Raw genomic sequence first — 20,646 nt, 5'->3', positions numbered from 1 at the left:
GCCCCCCCCCCCACAGCGGGGCGCGGGTTAAATGCTATGAACGGTTTGAGCCACAAGTAATTGCAGAAGCTTTAAAGAATTTCTTCATAGGGTTATTGGGGCTCTCACAAACAGACATTTAGGTTTCGCTGGCCCTCCAACTTTTCGTGGGGTTCCTACGCCCATGTTCATCAGTCCTGACTCACTTGCCCAGAATAGCCCAACCTTGGTCACTCAGAGTTGTTACGTCATGTCCTACCACCAGACCCTGTTATCATTCCAAGACCAGATACCGTGTAACTGACTGATCACAGACGGAAAGGCCGCGCGAACTGGTATTCCCCTAGCCGTGCTCGCTGCACTACAGCTCGCTCGACCAATCACCGCCCGCCGTTCGATGACGTCATTGCGTGCCGCGCGGCCGTCGAGTGTATAATTGGTGAACAGGAAAGTGTTCACACTTAGTGTGGGACTGGAATCGATCGGTGGTCGAACTCTGCAGTGGAACGTTTTGCAGAGTGGCTGCGGGTTTTGGATCTACTGGACGATACGGACCGATCAGCTCTTCTGACAAAATATGGCCAAAGAGGACATCGACAATGAGGTAGGCGCTGCTCCAGAGAACACTCATTGGGGAAAATAAAACATGTACTCATTTATTTTGATCAAGTAACGCCAAAACACATTGTAGAAAGACAAGATCCTAAAAAGGTAGCTTTATGCAGCCGCGCCCAGCCCTTTCTTCTGCATAAATACATAGGTACAAAAAACGTTAGGCGATCTCAGTATACGCTATTACGGACAATCACCTGTCATTAGCAGGCGTAGCAAATGATGTGCGCGTAAAGCCGAAACACGATCGCTTATTTGTATTTTGCAGAACATTCCTGCCGGGAGGCGTATATAAGTCGCAAATAAACTAAAAATTAAAGCACAAGCCATTTCATGATCGATTGCGTTCCGTATTTGTTCTTGTATTTGTTGCCTATACCTACATACGTCATTTCAATCGCTTTATCAAACAAATGCGCTGTCGGTTGAACGGACCATTATAAATCGGGTTGTTGATGAATACAATGGAGAAAGGGTGAAGGATTTAATTCGGAAAAAGAAACATTTTATGGTGTAGCATAATCCAATGTAAGATATTTTTATTCATAACATTTTATCATTTTCCAGTGATCTTATTCCAACCATTAACCAATCCATCATCGCATAGGCCATAAGGCAACAGGCAAGCGTGCGATTTATCACATGAAAGTTTTCGTTTCTTGGAGATGTGATTCTTCGTGGTATCTTAGATTCAAAACATGCCTAAATATTGTTAGAGGCTAGGAATAATTGATATCTGATATTGCGATATACCTACCTATAATACATAATCGCGATCGTAAAGCACTTAAAGCAAGTAAAAAAGCGACAGCTCGATCATTTTCGGTCATGCTAATGCGTAACGGTACTTCGTACCTGTCATTCCATCTCAGGAATGTTTTATTAAGTAGAAGAGTTACATTTTTTCCGTATTCATTCATTTTGTAATATCTGTTTGCTGTTTTTAATTACAATAGCCGTTCTGGCGACGTGGCTTGCTGATGGTTTGAGTTTAAGGACGCCCCGGGACGAAGGCCATTTGGCGTTTTCACGACGGCTATCTTGTACACAGTTGGCACACATCTGGTGCAGAATCGGTGCATATTTGGTGCAAATTTGGACAAATTAGGTTCATTGTGTTTCTTAGTAGTTATCAGCTTGGGCTGCGCGGTTGCATGATTTTGATACATGATTTTTCAAATTATCGGACATTTGTTTTACTCGCCGAAATAATTTCATGATATGAGGATCATTGTTGTAAAAGCTAGGTTTGGTGCAGATTTGGTCAATTTTGGTGCGTTCGCCAGAAAACCCGTCGTGAAAACGACTATTGTCTGTTTATCACACACACACACACACAAGTTATAGCGAAGTGTTCTTATATACCTTGGCTAGCGGAAATATTATAAACCAGGTATCATACACGACCTCAATGTATTACGTCACCATACCTGCAATCATTTATCAAGTTGCCAGTGAAATCCGTCCTGCTGCGTACCGTCTCCTCTGCAATCAGCTCACTTCCTGCAATCCCTCCCACAATCGTGATTCCCCAGCGTTGCGTTAGCGCTGTTCGCACGATCCGGCACTTGGTCATTGTTTCTCCGAGGTCATGTGTTCCCTACACGTGGGTAAACAAGATATCGTCTCGGTAAGTTCGTACCCGACGGTCAGGACGGCGGGTGACGTAAGCGCGGTGCTACCGAAGGTGCCGCTCGGCGAATGGAAGTGGTGATTCTGGGGGGGGGGGGGATGTGGCTGCAGCCGCCGGCAGCCGCTGTCTGCTGCGTCACTGCGGAACACCCCCAGTTGTGCGGAAATGACGTTCTGTAGACAGATGTAGATCCGGGTTTGGTAGCTATTCACTATTATTTAGAGACGGATCCCTTATGTCTTATATGGAGTTATGAAATTCATATATGACTTATGAGCTAGAGTTATAATGATATCATACTAACAAGGAACCCCTTACGGAATAATGGAATCTTGCACCGTGAGCTAGAATGTAAATCCCGCCCACTGCCCAGTAATTTTAGCATCACTTAAGATAATATACTGAGAATGCGATGAGCTTAGAGCGTGTCTTTGTGTAACATACATTAACTTTTGCTAGTGCGCACTAGCGATGTTGCTAACACAACCAAGCTGAAAATCAGTATATGTAGCCTGACGCAATAGTGCAGAGCGTACTTCACGACAACAATAATAATGAATCCCGCACACGAAAGTCCAGTAGCTCAAGAATGTGTCTTTGAAATGTCAACGTCGCAGGCGGAAGGCATTGCTGCCGATACAATGGACATTGACATACATAAAGCACTGTTTGCACGCTGCATAATGACCCGTATGTCCTACATGCAGTGGTCTAAGTTGAACTATGCGGTGCGAGGGCCACGCCCATTGCAGGACGGTCCTCACTGTGCAGTGTGCTGTATTATGGCACAGCCTGCGCTGTTACCTGGGCTACTCTTCCGCGCTGCGCCGAGCGGTGGCACGGGGTGCAGTGTTGACAGTTCCCGTCAGTGTGGGCTGGCCCCTAGTGACCCCTGCGCCGCTCCCCAGATGGCCGACCAAAGGGTGGCGCCAGAGGCCCAGTCTGCCGACAACCTGTTCGAAGGAGACGAGAACCCTGAGCGAGGCAACTGGACCGGCAAGCTCGACTTCCTCCTCTCCTGTCTCGGATATGCCGTCGGTGAGTTGCCAGGACGGATGAGGAGAGTACCAAACTATGTTTTCATTCGAAGTATCTTTTTACTCATTCGATTTACTTGGACACAAATAGCAGAAATGTATTTCGGCGGAAAGAAAGCGGCAGAGAACGTAACATTTCAGGGAGCAGGTGGCTGGAATGTTAGCATATGACTGCAATCAATGTATCGAGCGCCCTCGAACTATGTGCATACTTGCACGACGTTGTTTGTCTTGTACATTGCCTAATCGTATCGACCCGCTGTTGCAGGCCTCGGAAACGTGTGGCGATTTCCGTACCTGTGCTACAAAAACGGCGGAGGCGCCTTCCTGATTCCCTACGTGATCATGCTGTTCGGCCTGGGCATCCCGCTGTTCCTCCTGGAGCTAACCGTTGGACAGTACAGCGCCCTGGCGCCCATCAGTCTCTTCAAAAACTACGCTCCGGCGCTCAGAGGTAAGAGCTTATTGGTCACGGATGACCCGATGTTAAAATGCTTTCGTCTATGTTATTTCCATGCTTTCTTTCAAAAATAAGAGTAGCAAAATCAACGCATGTTTTCTCAAAAAGTCAATTGACGTTACTTCCTTACTTTTCCAAACAGGTCTTGGCGTCGCGATGTTCCTCGCCTCGGTGGCCGTCGGCCTTTACTACAACATGATCATCGCGTGGACGGTGTACTACACGTACTCCAGCATGACGTCCGACCTGCCCTGGCAGTACTGCAACCACGACTACAACACGCCCAGTGAGTATACCCCCAACTCTTCTTATTAAAGAAAAAACTCGGGCTCTGCCCTGATACTTCATTGTCGCCGTAGCACTCCCCAGTTTACTTTCCATTTCCAGTGTTTTTAGCCTTTTTAGCATTTTGGAGTTGATAAGCGATCTTTACGATCGTCAATATATTCCATTTGTATGCCATTGTCCTGCCGAAGTAAAAATGGGCTCAAAATCAAAGTTATTTCCTTTGCTCGCAGACTGTTTCAACTACAACGAGTACCAGCAGTGTAACATGACTTACAACGAGTCGACGTGGTGGATCTACAACCACGGCCACTGCATCACCAACCGCACAGAGGCCGACATCCTAGGCGTCAACAGCACCGTGCCCAAGGAGGACAGAGTCTCCCGTAAGTATTAACGTGGACAACTCTTCTTAATATTCTTCTTCAGGGTCCGTTTAGAAAGGATATGGGAAGACATGGTGGTCAGATAATGTCGAAGGTCGAGTTTCATAAAGAGGTTGCAGAGATTCTTGATACTTCATCGCATTTCAAACAAATAAGCGAAGGTATAAGATCTCCCACGACAAGGTGGCAATGTCCCGCTCGCATGTCTGACGACTCGCTCTGCCGCTGCAGCCGCTGAGGAGTACTTCAACCTGCACGTTCTGGGCCTGAGTGACGGCATCGGCGACCTCGGAGGCGTCCAGACCGGCCTGGTGGTCTCCCTGCTCATCGCCTGGGTGGTGGTCGGCGCCGCGCTTATCAAGGGCGTCAAGTCCTCCGGAAAGGTACGCTGGAGCCTGGAAACTGCCAGGCCTTATGCTAGCATGCAGTAAGCTGGCGGACCTATCTGGTTGCGGACATTGAAATTCATAATCATAGATACTTCACATGCTGCAGGGCGCGGCTATCCATGATGCTTGCGTGTCCTTTCTCTGACTATTTCTATACCATTTGTCCAACAGGTGGTCTACTTCACTGCGCTATTCCCGTACCTGGTTCTCATCATCCTGCTGATCCGCGGCGTAACGCTGCCCGGCGCCTCCGAGGGCATCAAGTTCTACATGGTGCCGGATCTCAACAGACTCAGCGACATCGATGTCTGGGTGCAGGCTGCCGTTCAGATCTTCTACTCGCTCAGTATTGCCAGCGGAGGACTGATCACTCTTGCCAGCTACAACAAGTTTCATAACAATGTCATCAGGTAAGTTTTCTGTGAAGTTGCCGGCGCAGGCTGATGGCATTTCACGTATTGCTTACAAATTATAATGAACCATGTTATTTACATAGATGAGATTGGCATCTTTTTAACGTTTCACGTAAAGGTATCTGCTTACTGCTGGACTGGCGAAAGATATTGTTGCTTTATTACCCAATGCTCCTGTCCTTTATTTGCTTCATTTTTTAAAAGACCAAATTGAAAGCAATATATTTTTTGCAGTTTGGCAAGGTTGTTGATCGCCAAATTATTGTTTATTCACAGGGACACGTTCATTGTGTGTTTCGGCAACTGCTTTACGTCCGTGTTTGCTGGATTCGCCATCTTCTCCGTCCTGGGATTCATGGCATCGGAGCTCGGAGTGCCCGTCTCTGAAGTCGTCAAGAGTGGATCAGGTAAGTTCCGCATGGAAGGAAGGGAAGTTGAAACATTTGCTTCAATGCGAATGGAACTATTTCATCAGTGTGTCACGCCCACCATGTTGACGCACGTAACGTTTCGGAAATATCTCGGGACCAGAGGTCTTATGTTGAACTGCTTTTTCTTAACAGGTCTGGCGTTCGTGGCCTACCCAGAGCTGGTGACTCGTCTCCCCGTCTCCACTCTCTGGGCGCTGCTCTTCTTCCTGATGCTCTTCACCCTCGGACTCGACTCCCAGTTCGCCATCGTGGAGAACATCATCACCTGCATTCTGGACGAGTTCCCGAAGCTGCGCCAGTGGAAGTCCTGGGTGGTTGTAGGGATCTGCTCGACACTGTTCTTGCTCGGAATCCCGCTCACAACTCAGGTGCGTAAGGCCTCAAAGTAACTCTCTGCCTCGATGTTATCATGCTCTCTTTCAAATAAGCGAACAAGTGTATGAACGATTTCGAACTTCAGATCTTACGGAAATTTGCTGCCTTATGCGTAAGCCATATGATGTTTGTCTTCTGTGGATTTGTCTGGAGCCACTAACCTCACCGGTGCTGTCCATGTTTCAGGGTGGGCGCTACATAGTCGATCTGTTGGATAACTACGCCGCCGGCTGGCCTTACCTCTTCATCGGTTTGGTGGAGCTTCTGGCCATGTACTGGATGTACGGCATCAGAAACTACTACCGCGACCTCACCAACATCATGGGCTTCAGCCCCGGCTTCCGGCTGAAGGCGCACATCACGGCCATCTACGGCACCGTGTCTCCTCTCCTGGTCGGGGTAAGAAGAGCAGCAAACAACAGCCAAAAAGACGCTGGATGTTAATTGGATTTTGTTTGATATAACATGGATGTGGTTCGTGGAGGGTATGGGTCAACAAGTAACCATCAGACGCCGCTGACCTCATGCGCTCTCTTGTTTCAGTCGATACTTCTGCTGAGCTGGATCAACTACGAGCCGTACAAGGTGGATGACTACACGTACCCCGGCTGGGCGAACGGCATCGGCTGGGCCATCGCCATGGTCATCATCGCCACGGTGCCAGTCGGCTTCATCTACAACATCGTCTGGGAGGAGGATGGCGGCATCAAGGAGGTGAGGAGCAGAGTGGTGATTGTTTGGAGACTTTTTGGATGCTGCTGCACTGTTTAGATGTTTAGGTATGCATTCCATGTGTGGCTTTTGCTGCCTATCTCTTCTGGCTCTTTATATTCTTTAAAATGGATTGTTTCGTTAATGGAATGAGCTGATGGTGGCAAAAATCTTAGGGGCGCTATGCAATTTATTATTTTACATCCTGCAAACTTTCTACAGAAATATCTAGATGTTTTGAATTTCTCGCTAACAGTATAAAGCTCAGGTAGGAAGTAACACGTCATACTGAGGTGCCAGCTGGAGCTCCCTAAACCCTTAGTCTTTGTCTGACACTACCCACGTCTGCCGCAGCGCCTGCTGAACTGCATTCGGCCCACGGACGGCTGGTTCGAACACTCGCGAAACATCGCCAGCCGGGAGAAGACGGCCGCTGCCGAGGCTGGCATCGACAACACCAGCAGCCTCGAGGTCACCACTCACATGTAGACAACGTGGAGTCAGACGTCAACTTTGGGATTATCAAGGACCCATGCTTGGACAACCTGCCGGCTGCTGGGAGTTCAGCTACAGCTTCTGAAGTATTTTTTGTTCTTGCTTCTCAGCGACACGATGATCTCTATGCGATTCGGTGAACAAGCGGTACTTGTTCATGATTCCGCTTGTTTTCCATGACTGTAATGTCTGCGAGTTAGAGCTTAAAGCCAAAGTGTGTTATGTTTGTGTCTAAAGGTACTTATTTATCGTAATACCTTATACCAGTGTCGGATTCAGGTTTCGTGTACCTAATTCCGCCGAATATCGTACGCTTTTCTTTTTTAATGCACAGATACAAGAGCTGCCGAGCCACGATGTGCTAGACCAACGATGGGAGATCTCGGGCATTTTTTATTCGAATTGGTGAGAAGGAGTACCATGTACCTAATTTATACCTCCCTGACATATACAAGGGAGTAAGTTGTGCAGATGTAATGTGTGGCAACGTGCTGCACTTTTGCGGTATTCCATATATGGAAATGATTGTTATGCTATTACTGCGACTGAAATGTGTTTATGCGTGTTCTACACAGTCTGTCCGATGTCAGTACTTAATTACAAACGGGTGCGAGATGAGATGCCTCATTCAGTCAGAAGTGCGAGAGATGAATGTGTGTCTGAACTGTGTAAGTTGCATTGTACATGCCTGCCTCAGTGTATATACTTGCTTTCTACCTATTTAATGCTTGACAGTTGACAGTGTTATTGCTGCTTCATGTTATGTATGAAATCAATGAAGGCGACTATGAAGTCTGATGACTGATTCCTTGCGTAATGGTTGGCCAGTATATGAGCATTCAAGGAAATCTGCTTTTCAAAGTGGCGATGTTTTTATTACCTAGGTCTGTTGAAAATGATTGATGACCAGTGTTCCGGTGCAATGATCAATAAATGGATTGATTTTATGGATACACTTTTATGCAATCGCACAATAGCTGTCATTTAAAAAAGTCAAATGTCCATGCACAAAATATGAACACGTGTGCTAGCATCAAACAGTGCACCCATAATACCGAACTGTCCCGAATATATCATATGCTGTAGCGGATGCGATTTGTCTGGAACACTGGCACGTTTCTTGGATGAACACATTAATATCGGTATGTAATTTTGAAGGGCGATAGCGGCTTCAAACGCTGTAAGCCAACATCTTTCCTATAAGCATTGGCATTGTAAATATTTATCTGAATTCTGAACAATGCCAATATCATCAATAACGCTACAGATCCCATGTAGATCCCATGACCATTGACAATGGCCTCTCGAACGACCAATCTAACGTTCGTGGGGGATAAACAAATACAAAATCTCTTGACATTAATTGAGTTCTAGTTAAAGGAAATATTTTGTCTGTATAGCTACCAGGGAAATAGGTGCACGAATGCAGACATTGCAAAGGATGGGAACAAAGTAAACCGATAGCTAAATCAATAAAGTTCGGAAGGCGGAATGAAAGCAAAGTGCAAGCATCACACGGAAGTGTTATCCACATCATTATTCTTGAAGCCTGATATATTTGTCGTGTGTTTAGCTCTATATCGCCCATTGATGAGTCCTCGGCTCTATCTGCCAATGAAGGCCCGGCAGTGAGTGACGTCATATCTGCTCAGCTGAGGTGCGAGGCCGTAAAGTTTCGGTACGGGAGCCTGTGAGGACAGAACTGTTCGGGTACCCTCAGGCCTCGGATGTGATCCCGGAGAGGGGTGCTGTAAAAGGTCACCTGGTTCTTAAGCGGTGTGATCTCGGCTGATTCAATGGGTCAGAACGGGGAATCTCACTCAGCAATGGAACTGGACGAGAAAAAGGCAAGTGACCTTTATCTTCAGTTCGCTGGTTATATCTGTGAGATATGAGGTCGTTGTGAGATGATCGCAGTACATCGATGCTGGGGGTGCTTTTAACTCGCGCAGTGCTGGTGGGCTGAGTTTTACGTGTCGTGCTGAGAGGAGGGGGGGGCGTTTTCACGTCCCCCTCTAACTCGGCTCCTGGGCCACGTAGCGACAGCGGTAAGCGGCAACCGATAGAGCGTCAAAATGATTGACGGAGACACTTCGGTCATTTTTAGGTCAGGTCAAAGGTCAGGTCACCAGAGGTCATCAAATGTCAAATGTTTGACATTTGACAAAAATATTCCATTTCAATAACTTTGGAAATTGCCAACGGCTAACTCGGGAACCAACAGAGTTACAGTGCTGCGAAAAAGCGCATTCGATAGCCCTTTTATAGACCTTTCTGATTATTGTTCTCAGATTTGACCTAAGGTAAACGGTTAACCTCCGGAGGGCAAAAACGCTAAAAATAGCCGCTTCTACGAAAAATGTTTTTTTCACCTGTAACTTTGACTCAAGAAAGCCACGACATTACTTTTGTCAGCATCCTACTCCTCCGTCAAGACGCGTCGAATGAACTATTTGTTGAACTTGAAAGGTCATTTTGAAAATTTGACCTCAGGTCAAGATCATGACCTAACCGGAAAGGGTCATGCTGCATATCAGTCGATCCGTATCGTCAAGCTGAACACATCTGGCGTGTTTTCACCGCTCTTACACGTCTCTATCAAAATTTATAGCAAAAAAAACTGCTGGTGACCGTTCATAACCTGAGATGACCTCCAGGGCACACAAAGGGTTCACAGGTGCATTTTTCGGATTCAGTGTGTCATGATTACCTATGAACCGATGTTTGACAGCGTTTTGAACGACATTCGTCCAAAAGAGGCGCATTTCAATTTTCTCCTATTGACTTATAATGGAGATGTCGCAAAATTAACCTGGCCTTAGGTCACAGATATAAAACCAGTAAAACGCCTTTTGGGCGAAGAACGAGCGAGCGAGATAGTGAGCCCTGCACGTGCGGAAAGGCGAGAGGGTACTTCCAACAGGCTTGTGCAAAGCACCCTTCTAACCGGTCGCTAGCGGTGTGCCAAATTTGAACGCAATCGGCCCAGCCATTCCTGAGATCTGGAAGCGGCATTCTGCACGTGCGCACGTGCAAACGGGGTCCAAGCTGACTTTTGCACGGCACCCTACTAACCGGTCCCTAGCCGTGTACCAAATTTGAGCGCAATCGGCCCAGCCGTTCTCGAGATCTGGAAGCGCCCCCTGCACGTGCGCACGTGCAGTAGCACCCTAACCGCAACACATGGGAATGCATTGCCTGGTGGGTGCCTACCTGTATGCCAAGTTTCAGCGAAATCGCCCCAGTAATTACCGAGTTATTGAAATGGGAACAAATTTGGCACCTCTTCTTTTTATTTTGCACGTGCAGTGGGGGTCATTCACATAGATCAAGAGTATCCGACCTTTGGAAGAAGGGATGCAGCTACCCTACAAAAATTACCGCAAGACAATCGCCCAAGCGGCTGCTGAGATATGAGCCTCTCAAAATCACTACTTTTGCAAAACAGCTTGAACACCCCTGACTTTTCACGTGGCACGTGCCACGACGGTCACTGAGATGTGTCAAAAGTAGTCAATTACGGGGTAGAAGGGATGGGGCTACCCAGCAAAAAAGACCTCAGGCCAATCGGTCCAGCAGTTGCTGAGATATAAGCCTCTCAAAAGCGTTACAGGCCGGGCCGGGCCGGGCCGCTCATACTGAGATTTTTCCGTTATATTGAAAAGACTCGCTTCGCTCGCTGCGCTCGCTCGCTCGTAAAAATCCGAGATGTACATTTTATGCTTACTGTTACTCATATCAATCGCTGAAAGATTGAAAGAGGTTGTTCAGTCAGCTATAGCGATCCTTTGAACTTTTTTCTGAGGAGGTCACTTGATGTGACCTGGTGACCTGACCTTAAATAATCCGGGTCTGATTTTTTTACATGTGCAGAAATAATGTATGAACAGGTTTACGAAAAACGGCGGCGCTATTCGCGAAAAACCTGAGGGGGAGGGCGTAAACACGCCCCGCCCCCGCAGCACGGCGCGGGTTAAGCCCCATCCTTTTTCTCGGGTGTTTGGCCACCTAATAACAAGTGGTAAGCGACGTTAGAAACAGCGTCCAATCTATAGGTATGCATGTAAAAAAAAACATCACAAATAGTGACACATGCACCGAGTTGCGGTCCCTTATATTCATAATACAGATGTAAATTTATTAAAATTTATTAAATTTAGATTAAATTTATTGAATTAAAGATCTAAAGTTCTTTAGAAGTACATTACGCTCAAATTAATCAATAGATAGATGACATACTTATAATTTTAAACCATTTGTATCGATAGGCCGAAGAACAGCAGCCAGCCGAGACATCGCCGTCTGCCGACAACCTGTACGAAGGAGACGAAAACCCCGAGAGAGGCAACTGGACGGGCAAGCTCGACTTTCTGCTCTCCTGTCTCGGATATGCCGTTGGTGAGAATATGATGTCCGATGGCGGTGGTGTCCGATTGGCGGTAGTATTTTGTGGCCCTGTCTTAGGTAGTGACTGTGTTGAGATGGTTTTAAGCCTTTATACTAATTGAAGCGATGTTTGTTGCTGGAATCTTCTAAAGTTTATGAAATGGAAGACACTTTTTATATTCCCTACACTTATTTTCTGAGAAAGATGAAATTCTCCCCGTGAGATCCTAAGATCCATGTTTTTTTTTTAGGGTGACTTGAATCCGATCGCACTTCCATGAAAAACTCAGGGGTGGATTTGTAACGGATGCAAGAATGCATGCATAGCGGCATGGCAATACACGGGCCAGATGCAAATTGCAAATAAAGCTGCATAGTGCATAATAATGGTAGGTATCCACTACCCAGGTATAAAACTATGCGTGTTCGCTGACTGCGCCGTTCGATGTTACAGGCCTCGGAAATGTGTGGCGGTTTCCGTACCTGTGCTATAAGAACGGCGGCGGAGCCTTCCTCATACCGTATGCCCTGTCCCTGCTGGGCCTCGGTGTCCCACTGTTCCTGCTGGATCTGACATTGGGACAGTACAGCGCCATGGCACCCGTCAGTCTCTTCAAAAACTTCGCTCCGGCAATGAGAGGTAAAAGCGTCTGTCGAAAAAAACTCACTGACGTTTTATAAAGAGTTTTGCATGCACCTTGAGGTATCTTCGTCGATATTTACCAGTAAAACGCCTTTTGGGCGAAGAACGAGCGAGCGAGATAGTGAGCCCTGCACGTGCGGAAGGGCGAGAGGGTGCTTCCAACGGGCCTGCGCAAAGCACCCTTCTAACTGGTCGCTAGCGGTGTGCCAAATTTGAACGCAATCGGCCCAGCCGTTCTTGAGATCTGGAAGCGGCATTCTGCACGTGCGCACGTGCAAACGGGGTCCAAAATGACTTTTGCACGGCACCCTACTAACTGGTCCCCAACCGTGTACCAAATTTGAGCGCAATCGGCCCAGCCGTTCTCGAGATCTGGAAACGCCCCCTGCACGTGCGCACGTGCAGTAGCACCCTAACCGCAACACATGGTAATGCATCGCCTGGTGGGTGCCTACCTGTATGCCAAGTTTCAGCGAAATCGCCCCAGTAATTACCGAGTTACTGAAATGGGAACAAATTTGGCACCTCTTATTGTTGTATTTTGCACGTGCACTGGGGGTGACCCACATGCATCGAGAGTATCCTATTTTGGGTAGAAGGGATGCTGCTACCCTACAAAAATTACCGCAGGCCAATCGGTCCAGCGGTTGCTGAGACATAAGCCTCTCAAAAGCGTTACAGGCCGGGCCGGGCCGGGCCGGGCCGCTCATACTGAGATTTTTCCGTTATATTGAAAAGACTCACTTCGCTCGCTGCGCTCGCTCGCTCGTAATAAAGCAAAATGCCAAATGAACTCATTTTCTAAAGCGGTGATTATCAAGTGAGCCGCAACTGTAGCTTGTAGGCTTCAACGCAATCACCATCTGCGACAGGTGTGGGCATCGCCATGTTCCTGTCCTCCGTGGTGGTCGGCCTTTACTACAACATGATCATCGCGTGGACGGTGTACTACACGTACTCCAGCATGACGGCCGACCTGCCCTGGCAGTACTGCAACCACGACTACAACACGCCCAGTGAGTACCGGAACGCTATTCGCTCCTAAGACCAGGGAACTACCGCTCCGACTTCAGTGCGTTCACTATTCAGCAAATGCACACTGTCGGCGGGCAACACGTGTCCATTGAAACCATCGCATCACTTGATATCTCGCTGGATGAAAGACGATATCGATTCCCTTTTTTCAACGTTTTTATATCTGTTCAACAGGAGAAAGTTGGAACAGTTTCCTTTGCTGGCCTGGTCACACGATATCCTGCTGTACAGCGTGATGCCCGCTAGGATTTGAGATATCTAACAGTAATGTCTTTGCTAATTATTTACGCATGTCAAAACATACTAAAAAGGGTGTGTAGACATGCATTTTATTCAGCATTTCACCTACAGACTGCTTCAATTTTGACGATTACGAGCACTGCAAGGCGATATACAACGAGTCAACGTGGTGGATCTACAACTACGGTCACTGTATCACCAACCGCACAGAGGCCGACATCCTGGGCGTCAACAGCACCGTGCCGGAAAAGGACCGCGTCTCTCGTGAGTTGTGGGCTGAAGGAGTCACGTGAGCTCTCACCCTCTCACCCGCTGAGGTCAGCTCAATCGGCACGGCCGCTGCGCCTGACGAGGAAATCTTATCATTATATGGTCCCACCTTCAGACCCGGTGGGCTTAGCAAGGTCGTTAGCGGTCGTAAATACTGGCTTTGGGACAGTGAACTAAGAAAGTGATGGCGCATGACTGATATCAATCGCTGTAAAATCATGGTTTATAGCTTGCCACATGATATGAAGAGGTCTGTATATCATTGCCATTTCCTCCTGAAAACGCATTGTCAGGCTGGTAAAATTCCATCACGGCTTCGGCAGTGTGCCATCTAAATGAAAGGAAAGCAGATTGGTAAAAACAAACTTCGCGCTACCCCGGATCGCCACACACATAATGCTATTACAGGCGTAGGTATATATGCTGCATTTGATATAAAGCATCTGGGAAAAGCAATTTGCATACATTCTGCATAACACTGTTACTAAATTATATCGACATGTATTCACAGACAAAGCCTTAAAAACAAATCAGGTGCATCAGGTGCACTCGTGCAGTCATAAGTATTGCAATATTTTTACAGAGCAGTGTATTACTATCCATAAATAACGTTACATGCCATAGCGTCTCCCACATGTGTCATTGCATGACACAATGACTTACATGCATTAACTTTGATGACACTGGTAAGAACCTACAGCTCTCGAATAACTGTTTGCACTATTTCTTAGCCGCGGAGGAGTACTACAACAACCACGTGCTCAGTCTGAGCTCCGGGATCGACGAGCTGGGATCGGTACAGCCCCGCCTGGTCCTCTCACTGTTGTTCGCCTGGCTGGTCGTTGGCGGAGCTCTCATCAAAGGCATCAAGTCGTCCGGAAAGGTGCGATATGCAAAGTACTATGATACCACCAAAATATACGCAGGAGATAACCTAACAAAGACGTAGGTAGGGTAGCCTGGGGCAAGACGCCCCAGATAATTTATTTTGCTACATAACTTTTGTCCTACATCACCTGGAAGGCCAAATTTGTGCTCAATGCATTCTTTGGACATTTTACTTTAAATTCCACCCCTCAAATTCATTCACTCATGATCGGACTCCAAGCTAGGAAGTGATTTGTGAAGCAACTGCAAATGGGGCATTTTGCCCCAACCCCAGGGCAAAACGCCCCACGGCCCGGGGCAAGAAGCCCCATACCCTAGATTAAAGATTAAACATGCTAGTTGACCAAATCTTATATGAGAGGTCCGTTAGACCTTGGGAGGCACCGCACTGAAGTCAGCACCTTCCATCCTATCAGGTGTTCAGCTATGACACTATTATATGAGCAGGTTTTTCACCTGCCTCATAAGGCCAAATAATAAATTATTGCCATGCAACTGTCAACCAAATACTTCCTTTGCCATCCGGTTGCTGAGAAAACTACACATAAATGCATAGAAACTTACTGTTTGCCAGCTACCGAACATTAGGAAATGGGTAGTACGAACAACACATGAGGCAAAACGCCCCATGGGGCTTTTTGCCCCGCGACCTACTGGGGCGTTTTACCCCATCACGTAGTTCGGTCAGAAAACAACGCCTTGCACTCCAGCAAGACATAATTTAACACCAACCAACCCGGCATTATAAGCGTTAGATAATAGTTGTTCAAAATACATAAAAGTCGTTAACCTGATGTGGACCATAAAAGAACGCCATGATGCATAACCTGACAACAAAACATAAAAATCACTCCAAAAACACATTTTTGGCTATATCTCCCTAAGGACTCATCACAATTTCTTTCCAGTCTGGATCCTTGCCAGTTCCGAGAAACATCGGTGAGGCGTTTTACCTCGGCGGGGCGACTTGCCCCGGTCTACCCTACATCTTTTTCTTCGACGCTTTCGTTGAGGAAGAGTGAATACCTGTTACAGTAGCCAATTAGTAATGCTTTTCGTGGTAAAAATGGTCTGATGTTTATTTCTAACTGATGCTGCTTTCGAACGAATGACTGAGCTGCCTTGTTGTTGTGTGTTGCTTTAACTACTGTGGCTGTCGGATTGACCTTTCATGAGAAATAGCAATGCCACTTCCGAAGTTCGTCGCAGCAAACTTCATTCAACCATTAACCCTCGCCCGTAAACGGTGTTTTGCCACCTTCGCCCATGCAGGGGGGGGGGGTGCGACCCCCCCTGGTGTTTGAAAACGAAGCGTCGTAGAGCTTAGCAGGAAAGACCAACGGATTGCTCTCAACGAGATCTCGCGATTGGTGGTATATTTTTTGGTCCTAGGTCAACATTTGACCTACTTATGACCGGTCAAAGGTCAAATTTTCGGAAAAATCTAACTTTTCAGATTTCCGCGCCGATTGCGGCAAAACGGTAAGAGATATCGACTTAAAACCTTCACTATCGTGATCCTTGATCAAGTCTCTATCGTTTGGTGTGTATTTCGATGTCATAACTCTAAAAATGATGCGTTGGGAGCATCGGAAGTCTGCAAGGTCATTTGTGCATTGGGTCACGCCAGGCGTGTGACGTCACTGACCTGACCCTGACCCAAAATGAACTACAAGAAACAACCGGCGATGCCTGAAACGGATAGCAAATTCGAATTCAGGGCATCAAAATACCCCGAAAAGGCATACAAGTGCAAGAAGTCATTACAGGTCAACCGAGGTCACTGACCTTACCTTGACCTTTAGTGACCTTCAAAATGTCAACGGACATTGTGCCAACGTCAAATCAGGCAGTTATGATTCTAAAACAATCCATCAGTGTGTCAGGTCAGTCGGCATTTATACCAATGTGAAGCAATCTCCAATTTAGCGTAAATCTGGCCGGAGGCTGTTCCCTTTATGACGTCATAACTCCGTGACCTGACATGACCTTGACAAAAAAAAAGTTGCGCAAAGGATGCCTATAGGGTACTGAAAATTTGAGCAGGCTACCTGAAACGGTTCGGCGTGTAGCTAAGAAAAACCTCAGGGGGGGGGGTTGCACCAACCCCCCCCCCTCATGGGCGAGGGTTAACCCTATTAGTGGCAGGCTCCTGGCTACCCCCTATTAGTGGCAGGGGGGGGGCTGTTTACGACCCCCCCTTGATATCTCGAGATCTAACGGGCCGATTTTCAAAATTCAAACGGCATTCGATTTCGCTCAACGTGATCTACATTTCTAAAAAATAAAAATTAAAAAATGTCAATAGTAGAGGGGGGTAAAAACGGGCAAATTGCAGATACATTTTAGACTGTTTATCACGGCCAGGTTTCTGAACCAATCTTAACGCAACTTTTGCCGATCGATAGAGAATGAACCAGGAATTCACATGGATCCTAAAAATATGCATTTTCAAAAATCATAGGCGGATACAGATCATTGAGATTGGGGGTACACAAAAAGTATGGTAAATAAGGTTTTTGTTGGTACTGTTTCTAAAAAGGGTGGTAATGGTCTTGTTATGTTATAATTTTCTTATGAGAGAACGACTAAAATTGTATTGGTAATGCATAGGCGGTGTCAGGGCACCTATGTTGGGAGGTAAAACATAACCCCCCTTTTTGGACGCCTGGATCCGCCTATTATAGCAAAAACGTGTCAAAAGAGGATGCACAATAACTGTATATGTTATCACATGATACCTTTTATTCACTGTTCGTAAAACTGGTGCAGCATCGTGATCTTCGCCCAAATGACTCGCTTCACGAATAGGACCCCCCAATTCCCAGTGCTCTGGAGCCGCCCCTGGTAAAGTTATGAACTTGAAATTTTCAGGGAATGTGCCCAGTTTAGTTTTAGGAAAAGTCAGAAAATTTCAGTATCGTAGCTTCAGCGGTTTTGGAGATATTCCCGAAAAACCTGAGGGGTGGATAAAAACAACCCCCCCCCCCCTGCCACTAATAGGGTTAAACGGGGACAGTGATGTAAAGCGTCTTCGAAGTCTGTCCCGTCTGTTTCACGTGTTCTTACTCGTTGCATCTACTGGCGGCAGGTGGTGTATTTTACGGCGTTGTTCCCGTTCGTCATCCTCATCATCCTGCTGATCCGCGGTGTAACGCTACCCGGTGCCTCCGAGGGTATCAAGTTCTACATCGTCCCAGACCTGGACCGACTCAGTGACATCAACGTCTGGGTGCAGGCTGCCGTCCAGATCTTCTACTCATTAGGAATCGCCAGCGGAGGCTTGGTCACCCTTGCTAGCTACAACAAGTACCACAATAACGTCATCAGGTACTTACAACTTACTCTACATGCGGTGACATATCTTAGGAGATGTTTGTGATGCGATGCTTCACTTTTTTCAATGCTCCGCATCGTACATACAGCTCTGAATGCCCGCCTGTTCCAGGGACACCTTAATTGTCTGCTTCGGCAACTGCTGTACCTCCGTGTTTGCTGGTTTCGCCATCTTCTCCGTCCTGGGCTTCATGGCTAAAGAGCTGGAAGTTCCCGTATCTGAAGTCGTCAAAAGTGGATCAGGTGGAAACCGCTTTGTCATATGTTACGCTTCATTCGCCACCAGCATTTATTGCCATATTGCAAATGACTGGTATGATCAGATGCCAGCACTTATTGCAGGGAACTATTAACATCGTTCATGGAGAATCCTGTTTTGATTACTCGAAGCTAACGGATTCACCCTTTTACATATCGCAGGCCTGGCATTCGTGGCCTACCCGGAGCTGGTGACTCGTCTGCCCGTCTCCACTCTCTGGGCGCTGCTCTTCTTCCTGATGCTCTTCACCCTCGGACTCGACTCCCAGTTCGCCATCGTGGAGAACATCATCACCTGCATTCTGGACGAGTTCCCGAAGCTGCGCCAGTGGAAGCCCTGGGTGGTCGTAGGAATCTGTGTAACGCTTTTTCTACTTGGCATACCGCTCACAACTGAGGTAATTGCTTTAGGTGCTCCAGAACATTTAACGATAACTTTTTAATCTGAACTCTTCGGGAAAATTATTACTTTTGACCTTTAAATGCCTTTAATTGGAGATAGCATGGAGTCCAGCTCACTACGACTGAACCATTTCCAGGGCGGCCGCTACGTCGTGGACCTGATGGACAACTACGCTGCGGGCTGGCCGTACCTCTTCATCGGCCTGACAGAGCTGCTGGGCATGTACTGGCTGTACGGCATCACCAACTACTACCGCGACCTGGCCTCACTGGTGGGCTTCAACCCGGGCTTCCGGCTGAAGGCGCACATCACGACCATTTACGGCACCGTGTCTCCTCTCCTGGTGGCAGTGAGTGTGGCTCGACAATCGGACCTGGACAAGGGTGGCGTCTTGAAGGAGTTGGGAACGTACGCAGTTTATGTGACGAGATGCCGTGGCGCATGCAGAATGCAGGGAGCTCTTCGTTGTGGGAGATGTCAATTCTTAATTGTTTATTGGCCTCACCACAATCAGATTTGATCATCTTGTTTGATGTAGAAGAAAACGACGCTCGATCTTGACTTCGTGAACAAGCGCAAGGCGTGATAACAATAAGCCGGTTATAGTTCCCATAGTCGCATCAAAGGTGCTTGGAGTCTCGGACACGTAACACCATAATGTTTGCTCGTTCTCCCTTTTCTCCCAACTCAGCCGTCTTTACCGAAGTTTATTCCTACTTGCACCCTTCGTTTGGCAGCTGATTCTGCTGCTCGGCTGGATCAACTACGAACCGTACGAGGTGGACGGCTACGTCTACCCTCCCTACGCCAACGGCATCGGCTGGGCCATCGCCATGTTCATCATCGCCGTGGTGCCTGGCGGCTTTATCTACAACGTCGCCTGCGAGCAGACGGGCGACTTCAGAGAGGTGAGCTGTGGCTGCTTGTGCTGAATGCTGAGCTTTCATAGTGAGCTCCAGCCCTTCCGAATTGGAACCACGCTCAGCCACATGGATGTTACGAGTAGATACCCTCGTCCCTCATGCTTGCCAAGTAGTGGAATGTGCTACGCTACAACAACGACCTTTGAATATCATACTTCTTATAACTAGGTGTTAACATAACTATAAGTTTGGTAAATTATAGTTCGGACTTCGGTACATAGCTGCCAGCGCCACCTCGGAAGGCTGATAGAGAACTATCAGTTCTCACAGTCCCGTCAGACAATCCCAGCGGAGCCGGTCCGCAATGGCTCATCGTCGTCCAGTGTTGACGTGTGTTCCATCAGAGATTTCCAATCTGTTTGACCGCCGACCTTCCCCGCAGCGTCTGAGGAACTCTGGCCGCGCTACCGAGGCCTGGTACGAACACTCGCGAAATATCGCCGACCGGGAGAAGCTAGCGGCGTCGCCCGAGACCGGCGTCGACAACGCAGCGTTCAACGTTGACGACGGCGACGATGACCTTTGACCTGAGAGTTCGACATACCGATATCAAACTCTGTGTATGCATCTGTGTTTATCAACTTTACATCCTGCGCACATTGTCCTCGAGTTTAGGGGTTTGCTCTGTTGTCGTCTGATAATCGCGGACGGATTGTTATGTAGGTATGTTTTGTTTGCTCTGATTGCAGTCGTGTGAATTATTTGCCCAGTAGCAACTATGATGTAATGCTGCATGGCAAGGTGTGCAATTTTCATGTCATACCGTTATTTATATAGGAACTACTAAATACATCTGCTTCATAGGCTGATGGTGACTGACAGGAATAGGAAGATAAATCAAAAGCTCGTGCAGAATGCAATGTCTGTTGGTTACATAACATTATTTGATTAAAATGCAATATATGCCCTTAAGATCGACATAACTTTTGACGCTGGCTTTCGAACGTCGCCCACCGTATATGTCGCTGCGTGCAACCCAGAAGCCGAGCTAGAATGGGGTGTCCAAACCCCACACCCAGCAGGGCCTGGAAATCCGAGAGCCCAAGCGGTGCAGGTTT

The 20,646-nt window shown here is 47.4% G+C and overlaps 2 protein-coding genes across 2 annotated transcripts; both read left to right on the top strand.

The window, feature by feature from the left end:
- Nucleotides 1–425: 425 nt before the first annotated feature.
- LOC122371057 (sodium-dependent proline transporter-like) lies at nucleotides 426–7,461 on the top strand. The gene is made up of 12 exons (XM_043347131.1): nucleotides 426–583; nucleotides 3,133–3,262; nucleotides 3,530–3,715; nucleotides 3,864–4,007; nucleotides 4,240–4,392; nucleotides 4,624–4,775; nucleotides 4,953–5,191; nucleotides 5,471–5,601; nucleotides 5,758–5,993; nucleotides 6,187–6,399; nucleotides 6,544–6,714; nucleotides 7,066–7,461. The coding sequence occupies exons 1-12, from the start codon at nucleotides 557–559 to the stop codon at nucleotides 7,198–7,200; spliced, it is 1,917 nt and encodes a 638-aa protein (XP_043203066.1). The 5' UTR covers nucleotides 426–556; the 3' UTR covers nucleotides 7,201–7,461.
- Nucleotides 7,462–8,898: 1,437 nt separating this feature from the next.
- LOC122371056 (sodium-dependent proline transporter-like) lies at nucleotides 8,899–20,506 on the top strand. The gene is made up of 12 exons (XM_043347130.1): nucleotides 8,899–9,053; nucleotides 11,475–11,604; nucleotides 12,047–12,232; nucleotides 13,108–13,251; nucleotides 13,622–13,774; nucleotides 14,512–14,663; nucleotides 17,760–17,998; nucleotides 18,117–18,247; nucleotides 18,425–18,660; nucleotides 18,802–19,014; nucleotides 19,403–19,573; nucleotides 19,971–20,506. Exons 1-12 carry the CDS (start codon nucleotides 9,003–9,005, stop codon nucleotides 20,112–20,114), a joined length of 1,950 nt encoding a protein of 649 aa, XP_043203065.1. The 5' UTR covers nucleotides 8,899–9,002; the 3' UTR covers nucleotides 20,115–20,506.
- Nucleotides 20,507–20,646: the final 140 nt, after the last annotated feature.

The sequence above is a fragment of the Amphibalanus amphitrite genome, unplaced genomic scaffold, assembly GCF_019059575.1.
Source record: "Amphibalanus amphitrite isolate SeventyFive unplaced genomic scaffold, NRLGWU_Aamphi_draft 001199F_arrow, whole genome shotgun sequence".
Taxonomy (NCBI): Eukaryota; Metazoa; Arthropoda; class Thecostraca; order Balanomorpha; family Balanidae; genus Amphibalanus; species Amphibalanus amphitrite.
The sequence above is the reverse complement of the archived record's forward strand: the minus strand, read 5'-3'. Positions and strand labels throughout refer to the sequence as shown.